This window comes from Colobus angolensis, unplaced genomic scaffold, assembly GCF_000951035.1.
Source record: "Colobus angolensis palliatus isolate OR3802 unplaced genomic scaffold, Cang.pa_1.0 Scaffold300, whole genome shotgun sequence".
In the NCBI taxonomy this organism is placed as follows: Eukaryota; Metazoa; Chordata; class Mammalia; order Primates; family Cercopithecidae; genus Colobus; species Colobus angolensis.
Window position 1 is genome coordinate 2890780 of NW_012116267.1, and position 13318 is coordinate 2904097.

The window sequence follows — 13318 nt, forward strand, 5'->3', positions numbered from 1 at the left end:
TCCCTCCCCTGGCGCCTCCACTCCTCTCTACCTCCTTCGCCCCCTCCCTCGCTCCCTCGCTCCCGCCTATCTCCTCATCTCCCTCCTCTGCCTCCCCCGCCCCCATCCACCCTCCGTCTCCGCCCATAAGTGGGTGGGGAAGCCGCCTGCCAATCGGAAGAAGGGGCCCGCACCTTCTCACCGCCCCCTACCACTGGCCCCGCCCACCGTGCGAACCCGAGGAGGGGGAGCCAAAGAAATGTAAGACAACAGAGTGACAAGCTGAATGAGCCAGTCAGCAGGCGCTGAGTGGGGGCAGGATTAGCACTCTTCCCCCTCTTCCCCACGTAGGCGTAACCGGAGATTTCTGGTCTGAGGTTGCCTATCGTGGTTTATGGAGATTTTGTTGCACGATTTCGGTGCATCTGCTCGTTGCCGTGCGAGGCACTAGATAGAATGCACTTAACTGACTTAATTATTGGAGGTTTTAAAGGAGAGAATAATGTGGAAAGGAAAAAGGAGGCGAAGCACAAGCCAGAGGGGTTGGCCGGGCCCATGGTTGGAATGAGGAAGGGTGTGAACTTCGGTTAGGATTTGCATAAAACGGAACCCATCCAGGCGATTCCAACTTCGCCCATTTATTGGTAGTCCTTGGGGCGGTGCCTCGCCTCTTTCTCCGCCCCCGAGCGGAATATCACGGGAGATGTAGTTCCAAGACTGGTTGCCATGGCGTTCTCGACAGCCTCGCGAGTCCGACCCCGCCCTTCAGGAGTGACGAGCGGCCTGACCAATGGGAGCAGGGGGCGGGCTCTCTGCGGAAGGACTTGAAGGTGGCGGTGGTGAAGGTGCAGGCCGTTGTGGCGGCTCAGAGGCAGGTGAGCCCCGGAAAAAGGGTCCTGTGTCTTGGGAAATGGGACTTTAAGCGAAAGGTGGAGAGATGCCCCACGGAACCGTGCAGCCCTGGGGAGGATGGTGGTTCGCGTCGAACCCCAACCTGGGACTTCTTCGGGCCCAGGCCTAGCTTAGCTGAGGCCGCTGAGGGGTGGGTAAGACTAGATTTGAGGGACAGTTTCCTTGGACCTTGACGAGTTTTGACTGTAGGTCTTATCTCAGTTTGCATCTCCCTGTACTTTTATGGAGGTAGAGGTCTGGGAGTGCCCTTCCACTTAATCTCCTAGGTTGGGTTTTTCTCCTCTGCTTCTTGTTCCTAGAATTTGAGTGTCTTTTTCTTTCTCTGTTACTTCTTCTCAGCCACTTTTTTTCTTCCTCATCACTTTGCTGTTTTCGGAAAGCGGTTAGTAGTTATTCGCTGTACGTTACTTTTGAGCCAGATCGGCCCTCTTCATTACGCTAAACAGCGGAATCATCTGGAGCGAGATGTAAGCATCGCCTTGGGATAGGTCTGGGTCCGGGCCGAACATCTGCGTTTCTAACAAGCCCCCAGGTGCTGCTTGTCCACGTTATGAGTAGCAGCGTTTTACCTGAACTCTGTCCAGTGCAAATATAATGCGAGTCCCTTATGTCATTTTAAATTTTGGGATAGCTACATTTAAAACGTGAAAAGAAACGCGTGAAATTAATTTTAAGTATATGTTTCATTTAGCCTAGTATATCTGAGACATTACCATTTCAACGCTTAATCAAGTATTTAGAAATAGGGATTTTATATTCTTTTCTTCATATTAAATCTTCAAAATCTGATGTGTATTTTCCACTTACAGCGCAGCTCAGTTCCGACTAGACACAGTTGGAGTGCTCAGTAGCCACTTGTGCTAGTGACTGCTACAGTAGCCTACTGCAGAAATTAAAAGGTGTGAAAAATAAGGTTGCACTGGCCAAACCCTTTGCAACTCTATGAGATGGGATTCAGAACTAGTTTAGAGATTCTCTGTAATTGAGATGTGCCCAATTTACAGAAATAATAGTCAAAATAGCCAACATTTCTGAAAGTATGATGTTGCGCTGAGTACTTTGCATGTATTATTTAATCCTTACGACAACCCTTTGAGATAACTGCTATTATTATCTAAGATATGGGGTCTCAGGCCCAGAAAGGTTAAAATTAAGTAGTCCAAAGTCATAGAGCTAATAAGTAGGAGAGCCAGGATTCAAGCTCGGGTCAGTTATGACTTCTAAATCAGATCCAGCAGCCACTGCAGTGTATAATTACTACCTTTTATCACTAATTTCCCTTACTGATCCCCAGCTTGCAGTAGGGGATAAGACGTTTAGATTTGCAATTGGGGTAGTTTCCCATACAAGATCAAGCTGCCAGCCTTGTGCAATGAAATATTTCTAAGATAACTATGCTCTTCTTGTAGACCCAATGAACAGTACTACATTGAGCTCAGGAGAGTTTTATGAGTAGAAGAGCAAAAATACACATATTGGCCAGGCGTGGTGGCTCACGCCTGTAATCCCGGCACTTTGGGAGGCTGAGGCAGGTGGATCACTTGAGGCCAGGAGTTCGAGACCAGCCTGGCCAACACGGTGAAACCCCGTGTCTACTAAAAATACAAAAATTAGCCGGGCGTGGCGATGCATGCCTGTAATTCCAGCTACTCAGGAGGCTGAGGCAGGAGAATTGCTTGAACCCTGGAAGCGGAGGTTACAGTGAGTCAAGATCACAACAACAGCACTCCAGCCTGGGCAACAGAGTGAGACCCTGTCTCAAAACAAAATCCACATATCTACATATGCTAAAATATATTTTACAGAAAAAAAAATTCTTCCATTGTGTGCATAATAAAGACATGAAATTATTTTCTCTTGATTTTTGAATTAGTAAATATTTTATCAAAATTACAATTCGTATTTTTCATTTGAAGCAAGGAGTGGTTTCTCCACAATCCTATAGTGAACTGGAAAATTAAGCATTTACAAACTTCAATCATGTTAGTAGGTGGAAAAGAAAGTCAGTTAAATGGATTGGAGGGGAGCAAGTAACTGTGGTGTGGTAGAGTTTCAGGAGGATCCCTCAAATAGTCATTCTCATCACCAGGGACCTCCACCTGCATTGCCCCAGAGTCACATGATTAAGCCAGCTTATAAAGGGAAGACTCATTCATCAAACCATTCGCTCCTTTGTTCCCCAGTAGTACGATATGGGAAAATATTATGCTCATTCAAAAATATAAATGAAAGTTAAGTTTCTGTTGTTCTGGATCATTTTATATTAAATAGCCCTACATTGAATAGCAACTGGACCAGAGATTTTCAGATCTTTGGGATAATGACCATCCCACATCTCCAACCCCCAGAGATATGGGTGGGAAATTGGTCATGTAAGAAACGCTAGACTCTTAAGTGAAAATACCATCTGAAAATCAACAGACAATAAAGCCCTCATGGAGATGGTGAGGCATCAGAAATTCTTTTGAGATCCAAAAAGTTCTTTATTGAGAGCCACTGTACTAGATAGGCAAAAAAGAAACAATTTTCCTTTTCTGCTCCTTTATCTATCTTTAGATCTCAGATTGCATAAGATGTAGAGATTGTGCCACACATGTATAAATTCGATCGAATATGCCTTAATAATATTTATCAAGATTGTCACAATTAGAAGAAAACTAAATGGTCATTTGATCCACCTGTCCCGCTCAGTTGATGCTGGAATCTCCTTTATGAAGCCCCTGTAATATGTACCCAGCCTCTGTTTCAGTCCCTCTAGTGATAGGGACCATCTAATGTTACACATTTTCCATTTAGTTTTAAATTATAATACCTAAAATTCTTGTATTATTAGCTGGAATTGCTTTCCAAGGTTTAGCCAGATATAAGCCACTGTCACAGTATCTCCTGTGCCCATCTTATGTAATAACAGGCACAAAAGACCACTGCAGTTGTACGCAGCAAAACACCTGTAGACTCATTGCTTGTGCAAAGTGTCCTTTGAATATACAGATTTCTAGAGACTGTTGACCATACCATGTAGAGATATCCTCAGCTGTTATGACCATGCATTCACTACCCTCTTTAAGAGGCAGGCCAGGCACGGTGGCTCACGCCTATAATCCCAGCACTTTGGGAGGCCAAGGCAGGTGGATCACGAGGTCAGGAGTTCGAGACCAGCCTGGCCAACGTGGTGAAACCCCATCTCTACTAAAGATACAAAAAAATTAGCTGGGTGTGGTAGCGTGCGCCTGTAATCCCAGCTACTCAGGAGGCGCAGGAGAATCGCTTGAAGCCGGGAGGTGGAGGTTGCAGTGAGCCAAGATTGCGCCACTGCACTCCAGCCTAGGTGACAGAGCAAAACCCCATCTCAAAAAAAAAAAAAAAGAAGCAGACCTGACCCGTTAGGACTACCATCCTCCACAGCCTGCAGAGTGTAATATTTGAGCCAAACCTCCAGCTAGTTGCTTTGATTATGGTGACTATATTCTTTTTAATCAAATATTTAGGTATATTTATTTTTCCAATGTGTGGCTATGTACGAAAAGCCTCAGATTAATGTGAACATTGTTAAAACGTAACATTAATTCACCTCTTCACAAATGATCAAAATATAACTGAAGATTTCCCCTTAACAATCTAGCTAGTAGTATAATGCTGTGCACAGGTGCCAGTGATGGATGGGGAATAGGGTATTGGATACTCTAACAGCCCAAGAGAGCCTGGCATGGTGACCAGGTTGAGCATACAGGGCCACATTTCAGAGTTGACTTCTTCTGTTTTTCTCTTGTCTAGCTGTTTACATATATGTATGTTTTTCTCTTGTCTAGCTGTTTATATATATCTTTGCTTTCCTTAAAATAAAAATGAAGGTAGGTTAGAAACATTATAACCGAACTCGGAGCCTGAAATGGTCATAGTATTATAAAATTGGTGTTGGGGAATAATACAAATTTGAGCATGTAGGAAGAGGAGTTTGGACTTTCAGGAATTAAATTAGCCATAGGGGAATAGACAGGTTGAATGCAGGAGAGTATTGAAAGCATTTGGCAGCCTATCGCCACAACCCAAGCCTGAGGCATTGAGGTGTTTGCACATCACCAGAGTGAAGGTGATGGGGTGGGTCTAAGGTATTCTTGATGACTAGAGACTACAGCAAAATCTTGTTTGGGGGAAAGATGAGTCCAGCTTTATGTCTGTTGAATTTGAGGTTGGTATGATGCTCAGAACACTTTTGGCCTGAAAGTGTAGGTAAGGAATGATTTGTAGAGGTTTTATTTACAATAAAGAATAGATGAGTTTCTTGGGGGATTGACTGTAACAAAGGAGCAGGTGGAGTTCATGTTGCTATTATAAGAAGGATGAAACCTTTTGAAACTACTTCCCATTGATTTTTTAGAAATCCCTTAGCAGATCAGTATCCTTATTAACTACTTTCTTGAAGTGTTTATAGTTAAGTGTTTAATTTATGCAAAGTTCTCGTTCTGCTTTCGCTAAAAATTATTTAAAATTGGTATTCTTAATTTTTGTTTCCCCAGATTTTTTAGTAAGTTTACTGTGTGGCCATTATAAAAATTTACAGTGGCCAGGCACGCTGGCTCACGCCTGTAATCCCAGCACTTTGGGAGGCCAAGGCGGGTGAATCATGAGGTCAGGAGATCGAGACCATCCTGGCTAACATGGTGAACCCTGAAAATTAGCTGGGCATGGTAGCGTGCGCCTGTAGTCCCAGCTACTCGGGAGGCTGAGGCAGGAGAATGGTGTGAACCCAGGAGGCGGAGCGTGCAGTGAGCCGAGACCACGCCACTGTACTGGGTGACAGAGCGAGACTCCATCTCAAGAAAAAAAAAAAAAAAAATTATAGTACTGCTAACGTAATCCTCAGTTTGTGGATTAACTCAAACATTTTAAAATTCCGATATACCTGTAAAAATGTAAAGTTTTTATGCTTTTCATAGGCTATATCAGCCTACATTTTTAAACAGATTTATTGTAATTAAAAACTTTTGTGCGTTTAAGAGACAGGGTTTCGCTCTGTTGTCCAGGCTGGAGTGCAGTGGTGATCACAGCTCAAAGCAGCCTCCAATGCCTAGATAGAACTACAGGCGAGCGCCACTATGCCAGGCTTATTTATTTATTCTAAGAGACAGGGTCTTGCTTTGTTGCCCAGGCTGTCGAACTCCTGGGCTCAAGCAGTCCTCCTGCCTCAGCCTCCCAAATTGTTGGGATGACAGGTGTGGGAGCCACCACTCTGGCCAAAAAGTTTTATATCGTATTTTTTTGATATAGTAAAATTTATAGTAGAACTTATAATTTTGAAGTTACATGACTTTTCTTAGAAATGTCATAAGTATTATATATTTTATTTATTTATTTTTATTTTTTTGAGACAGAGTCTCACTCTGTTGCCAGGCTGGAGGCTGGAGTGCAGTGGCGCGATCTCAGCTCACTGCAACCTCTGCCTCCCAGGTTCAAGTGATTCTCCTGCCTCAGCCTCCCAAGTAGCTGGGACTACAGGCATATGCTACCACGCCCAGCTGATTTTTGTATTTTTAGTAGAGATGGGATTTCACCATGTTGACCAGGGTGGTCTCGATCTCTTGACCTCATAATCCACCCGCCTCAGTCTCCCAAAGTTCTGGGATTACAGGCGTGAGCCACCATGCTCAGCCTATATATTTTAATGTATATTTTTATTTTGTAAAATGTTTAATACTTTTATGTCCTGTGTGCAAATGTGTTTAAGTCAATACAAATTTTATTAAATAATATGAGACTTGGCAGAGTGTGAGACAAAAAACAAAAGATAAAATGAAATAAAATTTTGTTAAATAATAGACTGTTTTATTTAATCTGCCTAGGAAACCATGTGTGCCTTGAATACCATCCATTCTACCATTTTCCTAGTACTAGGAACTTAGTATTCCTTTTTTTCGGGTTTGCAAGACAAATATTTTCTCAGTTTTCTTCTGGCTACTTTTGTGAAAAAACATCTCTCTTTCTTTACTTTGTAACTTTAAGGATATTTTTGTTCCCATACAGTTCTTAATTGGACCAACTGAACTTTACTTTTTTCCATCAACCAGGGCAATTTTCACGTAATTTAGAGAAACTAGTTAGGATGATGTGACTAAAAATATTGCCATTATTATATACACAATATTTGTTTTAGGGGATATTAAGGGTACAAACAAGCAGTTGTCTTCCAGGGTCTTTGAAACTGGGGCACAGTCTAAGGTCCATGTGACTGCTTATCTGGGAGACATGCCATATATTTCAAGATTCAATGGGCAGAGAAAACAGTAGTGTCCAACATCACAAAGCAAGATGCTTTGAAATCAAGACGTTGATATGTAATTGTTCCACTTCTCAAAAAGGCAGTTCTAGTAACTCCAGACTGAGTAGGAACAGAGATTTTTTTTTTATTTAATAATAATCGATATAGATTTTCCCAGCCAATGGTGGGTAAAGCACTCTAGTTAGTAAATAAAGCAAAGTTTTTTTAGTATGTAATGACATTGGGAAGCATGGAACAAATGGAGTGAGTCACTGGGGATGATTCCAGAGAGGGGTTATAACTTGAACTTTATTTATTTAGCAGAATCTGTAAATTACAGCATTCTGTCAGAGAAGAGGCCATGCCTAGAAGCTCTGAGATGGAGTAACCATATGTTGTGAAGTCATACTGACTAGATAGACAGAGGGTATGTGCTTGGAAATTGTGGAAGCAGTAAGGTAGAGTAGGGAGAATGAGTATGCGTTTTAGAGATCCTTCAAAGGTAGGCAAAAGAGGTTAGATTTAATGCTGGAGGGAATATGTAACTGTTGTATACATGCTTAGGTTCTCCCCAGCCCCCCAAAACATTGACACAAACACCTTCTGCAACCAAAGGGTTAGCATTAATCATTTGACCTAGCTTAATCCTGCTTTTATATACTTCATTGATACATGTTACATACATAATTTCCATATGTATCTTGAACGTGTATTCATTTCTGTTAGTTCCAGCATTTGATTATCACATCCGGGAAAGCAGCAACCATTGCTCAACTACAATCTGTAAAAACTCTTTACGTATTTGGATCCAAGTAGATCCACTAACATTCAACGCAGAGAGCTGGCTTTATGGGCCTGTGGCCTATGCAGTCTCACTGACCTCACATTTAGAAGAGACTTTTGCTTGATTTCATGCTCTGCTATCTTGAAATTTTAATAATTTCTAGACAAGACTTCCCACATTTGCATTTTGCACTAGGCCCTGCAAATTATGTAGCCAGAACTATCAACAGGTACTTAATAATTATCTTTAAAGTATTCCACTTTAGGCCAGTTGCGGTGGCTTATGCCTGTAATCCCAGTATTTTGGGAGGCCGAGGTGGGCGGATCACAAGGTCAGGAGATCAAGACCATCCTGGCCAAGATGGTGAAACCCTATCTCTACTAAAAATACAAAAATTAGCCGGATGTGGTGGCGCGTGCCTATAGTCCCAGCCACTTGGGAGGCTAAGGCAGGAGAATTGCTTGAACCTGGGAGGCAGAGGTTGCAGTGAGCCAAGATAGATAATGAGCCAAGATTGCGCCCTCCAGTCTGGCGACAGAGCGAGACTCCGTCGCCAAAAAAAAAAAAGAAAGAAAGTATTCAACTTTAGCTGATATATCTAATGTTAGCAGCTCTGTAGGAAACCATTAAATACCATGGTTAGGAGTAATGACTTTGGAATCAGTAGCGCCTAGTTTTTATCCCAGTTCTGGCCCAGCTTTTGCTATGAGACACCAACTATGTGCTTTAAGCTAAGACTCAGTTTCCATAAACAAAATAATAGTACTTTCACCAAAAAGTATATACAAGAATATTTTTAACAGAACAATTCATAAGAGCCCCAAACTGGAAACAATTCAAGGGTCTGTCTATAGTGGAATGGATAAATAGCAATTTGTTTATACAATGGAGTACTATGTAGCAATGCGGGATGAATGGAATACAACTACAAGTAAGGACGTGAGTGAGACTCACAAACCTAATGTAGAAAGAAAGAAAACAGACATTAAAGAGTATAATTTTATTTATATAAAGTTCAAAAGCAGACAAAACTAATCCGTGCTGTTAAAACTTAGGATATTGGGTCTCCTTAGGAGAAGAAGGGGACACAGGGAACTTCTGGAGGTGTACAATGATGTGTCTCCTGCCATGACGTGGAATTATTCACACTGTAAAATTCAACAAGTTAGGCGCTTCAAGGATTTGTGTACTTTTCTATATTTTATGCTTCTGTAAAATTTGCATAAAAAATAGTCTTACTATATAATTACTCTGAAAATTAAAGAAACACTTGTGGAATCTTTAGAGAAGCCTCAAGAAGTTCACAGAATATAAGCTTATTTGTTTTATTTTATTATTTTTTTGAGACAGAGTTTCGCTGTTGTTGCCCAGAATGAAGTGCAATGGCATGATCTCGGCTCACTGCAACCTCCACCTCCTGGTTTCAAGCGATTCTCCTGTCTCAGCATCTTGAGTAGCTAGGATTACAGGTGCACACTGCCACGCCTGGCTAATTTTTTTTTTTTTCTTTTTTTCTTCTTTTGGTAGAGATGGGGTTTCTCCATGTTGATCAGGCTGGTCTTGAACTCCTGACCTCAGATGATCCGCCCACCTTGACCTCCCAAAGTGCTGGGATTACAGGTGTGAGCCACCGCGCCCGACTGTAGGTTTAAATACTTTCATTAAATGGTTTATAGACTGACAGAGAAGAATTAGGGCCACAGTTTCAACCAGTGTCTTGGCTGTTCGCTTTGTCCTTTTTAACGATCTTTAAGCCTTATGAAAGCCTTTGACAAATGGTAAATAAAGGAAAATTTAATAAAAGGTAAATAAAATTGAGGTTCTCTGGCCATCATAAGACTTCTTTTAAGTAATCTTTTTTATTGTATAGGAAAGTCAAATGAAGCATGTTTGCCTTTGTAGTAAAAGTTGAACTGTAAACACATTCTCAGTAAGAGGGGCCCAGAGATTGTTGCATGTTCTCTTATTTGATCGCTTTGAGAAAGATTTTCTAAATGTACTTATTTGAAAACTACATTGTAGTTGTCATTTTATCGTTTGCCAGCGCCGTTTTTCCATTTTTGCTTACATTTAGTCTGGAAGACTTGTTATTTTATTTCATGTATATGTATTTATTTTTAGGTGACTATGAAAGGCTTATATTTCCAACAGAGTTCCACAGATGAAGAAATAACATTTGTATTTCAAGAAAGGGTAAGAAAAAATGTTTAATCATTAAAGAGGTTACTGTATCTTTATATGCAACAAACCCACTTTTAAATGACATGTTATTTTGAGTGAGACTTAATGAAGAAAAATTACTTAAATGAAACTCCTCAAATTACAGTACTTTCCTTTAAATTTTATGTGAAAATGGTGGCTCATATTGTAGTTTAACTGTTTTTTAAGTTTTATTTTGTTTTTAATTGACACATAATTGTACATATTTATGGGGTACCATGTGATGTTTTGATTCATGTATAAATTATGTAATGATCAAATCAGGGTGATTAGTATATCCATCAGTAAAATACTTGCCATTTTGTTGTGTCATTCTAAATCCTCTCTTCTAGCTATATTGAAATATGTAATACATTCTTAACTATGGTTACCCTACTGTACAATAGAACACCAGAACCTATGCCTTCCATCTATCTGTAACTTTGTACCTGTTGACAAACCTCTCTCCCCAGCTCCTACCCCTTTAATCTCCACAGCCTCTAATAAACATTTTTGGACTCTCTAAGTCTATGCAATCAACTTTCTAGGATTCCATATTTGAGTGAGATCATGTAGCATTTGTCATTCTGTGCTTAGCTTATTTCACTTAACACAACATTCTCAAGATTTATCCACATTTTCACAAATGACAGGATTTTTTTCTTTTTATGGCTGAATAGTATTCCATTGTGTATATATACCACATTTTCTTTATCCATTCATTTGTCGATGGACACTTAGGTTGATTCCATATCTTCGCTATTGTGAATAGCTGCAGTAAACATGGAGGTATAGCTATCACTTTGACATATTGCTTTCATTTCCTTTGGTTGTATGCATACCCAGGAGAGGGATTGTTGGATTATATGGTAGTTGTTTTTTTTTCTTAATTTTATTTTATCTTTTAATTGAGACAGAGTCTCACTCTGTTGCCCAGGCTGGAGTGCAGTGGTGCCATCCCAGCTCACTGCAACCTCTGCCTCTCAGGTTCAAGTGATTCTCCTGCCTCAGCCTCCTGAGTAGCTGGGATTACAGGCATGCACCACCATACCCGGCTAATTTTTGTATTTTTAGTAGAGACAGGGTTTCGCCAGGTTGGCCAGGCTGGTCTCAAACCCCTGACCTCAGTTGATCCGCTCGCCTCGGCCTCCCAAAGTGCTAGGATTATAGGCATGAGCCACTGCGCCCAGCCTGGTAGTTCTATTTTTAATTTTTTGAGGAACATTCATATTTTTGTCCTTAATGGCTATACTAATTTACATGACCACCAATGGTGTTTAAGAGTTCCCATTCTCCACATCCTCACCAGCATTTGTTATATTTTGTCTTTTTGATAATAGCCTTTCTAATGGGGATGAGGGGATATCTTCTTGTAGTTTTGATATCTATTTCCCTGACAGCCGTGTTTGAGTGGTATTCAAACCAGGGATGCAAGGATAGTTCAACATAAGCAAATCAATAAATGTGATACATCACATTACAGAATGAAAGACATAAACCCTCTGATCATCTCAATAGATACAGAAAAACCATGTAATAAAATTCAACGTCCCTTCATGATGAAAACCCTACATAAATTAGGCATAGAATGAATATATGTCAATATGATAAAAGCCATGTATAACAAACCTGCAGCTAACATCATACTGAACAGGAAAAAGTTGGAAGCTTTTCCTCTAAAATCTGAAACAAGGCAAGGATGCCCACTTTCACTACTTCTGTTCAACATAGTACTAGAAGTCCTAGCCAGAGCAATTAGGCAAGAGAAAGAAAGAAAGAGCATTCGAATTGGAAAGAAGAAAGTCAAACCGTCCCTATTGTTTGCAGATGACGTGATCTTATATATAGAAAACCCTACAGACTCCACCAAAAACCTGTTGCAACTAATTAATGAATTCAGTAAAGTTGCAGGATACAAAATAAAAAATCAGGAGGCAGGGCGCGGTGGCTCACACCTGTAATCTCAGCACTTTGGGAGGCCGAGGCAGGTGGATTGCCTGAGCTCAAGAGTTCAAGACCAGCCTGGGCAACACAGTGAAACCCCATCTCTACTAAAAATGCAAAACATTAGCCGGGCATGGCAGCGTGTGCCTGTAGTCCCAGCTACTCAAGAGGCTGAGGCAGGAGAATTGCTTGAACCTGAGAGGCAGCGGTTATAGTAAGCCAAGTTTGTGCCACTGCACTCCAGCCTGAGCAACAGAGCAAGCCTCCGTCTGCAAAAGAAAAAAAATAATAGCAGTTCTTTTTGTAGTTGTTGTTTTGTTTTTCTGAGACAGGGTCTTGCTCTGTCACCCACACTGGAATACAGTGGTGCAATCTGGGCTCACTGCAACCTCTTCCAGCATCAGCTCCCATGTGCCACCATGCTTGTCCGACTGACTTTTTTTTTGTTTTTTTTGTAGAGGCAGGTTTCGCCGCGTTGCCCAGGCTGGTCTCGAATTCCTGGGCTCAAGCTATCCTCCCACCTCAGCCTCCCAAAGTGCTGGAGTTACAGGCATGCACCACCGCGCCTGGCCAAGTAGCAGTTCTCTATACCAACAGCAAACTATCTGAAAAAGAAATTAAAAGGCGAGGCGCCTATAATCCCAGCACTTTGGGAGACCGAGGGTGGAAGATCACTTGAGCCCAGGAGTTCAAGGTCAGCCTGGGCAACAAAAGGAGACCCTGTCTCTACAAAAAAAATTTCTTTTTAGTTAGCCAGGCATGCTGGCTGACACCTGTAGTCCCAGCTACTTGGGAGGCTAAGGTAGAAGGATACTTGCGCCCAGGAGGTCAAGGCTGCAGTGATCCGTGATCTTGACACTGCACCCCAGTCTGGGCAACAGAGTAAGACTTGTCTCAAAAAAAAAAGAAAGAAATTAAGAAGGCAACCCCATTTAAATAGCTATAAAGAATAAAAAATAAAATGCCCAGGAATAAATTTAACCAAGGAGGTGAAATATCTCTACGATGAAAACTATCAAATATTGATGGAAGAAATTGAAGAGAACAATAATAAGTGGAAAGATAGTCTGTGTTCATTAATTGGAATAATTAATATTGTTAAAATGTCCATACTACCCAAAGCCATCTACAGACTCAATTCAATCCCTATCAAAACGCCAATGGCATTTTTCACAGAAATAAAAAAAAATTGTAACAATCGTATGGAACCACAAAATACTTTGAATAGCCAAAGCCATCTTGAC

The 13318-nt window shown here is 41.2% G+C and overlaps 1 protein-coding gene across 2 annotated transcripts in view; it reads left to right on the forward strand.

Moving 5' to 3' along the window:
- Positions 1-686: 686 nt before the first annotated feature.
- CRYZL1 (crystallin, zeta (quinone reductase)-like 1) overlaps positions 687-13318 on the forward strand; it is a 63231-nt gene continuing 50599 nt past the window's right edge. The window contains exons 1-3 of one of the 2 annotated variants that reach the window (XM_011950044.1): positions 803-854; positions 1231-1358; positions 10053-10124. In XM_011950044.1, the coding sequence (XP_011805434.1) occupies positions 10059-10124 (66 nt within the window). In that variant the 5' untranslated portion in view covers positions 803-854; positions 1231-1358; positions 10053-10058. Of the gene's footprint in view, positions 855-1230; positions 1359-10052; positions 10125-13318 lie in introns of both variants that reach the window. The other variant, XM_011950043.1, reaches the window with a different exon arrangement.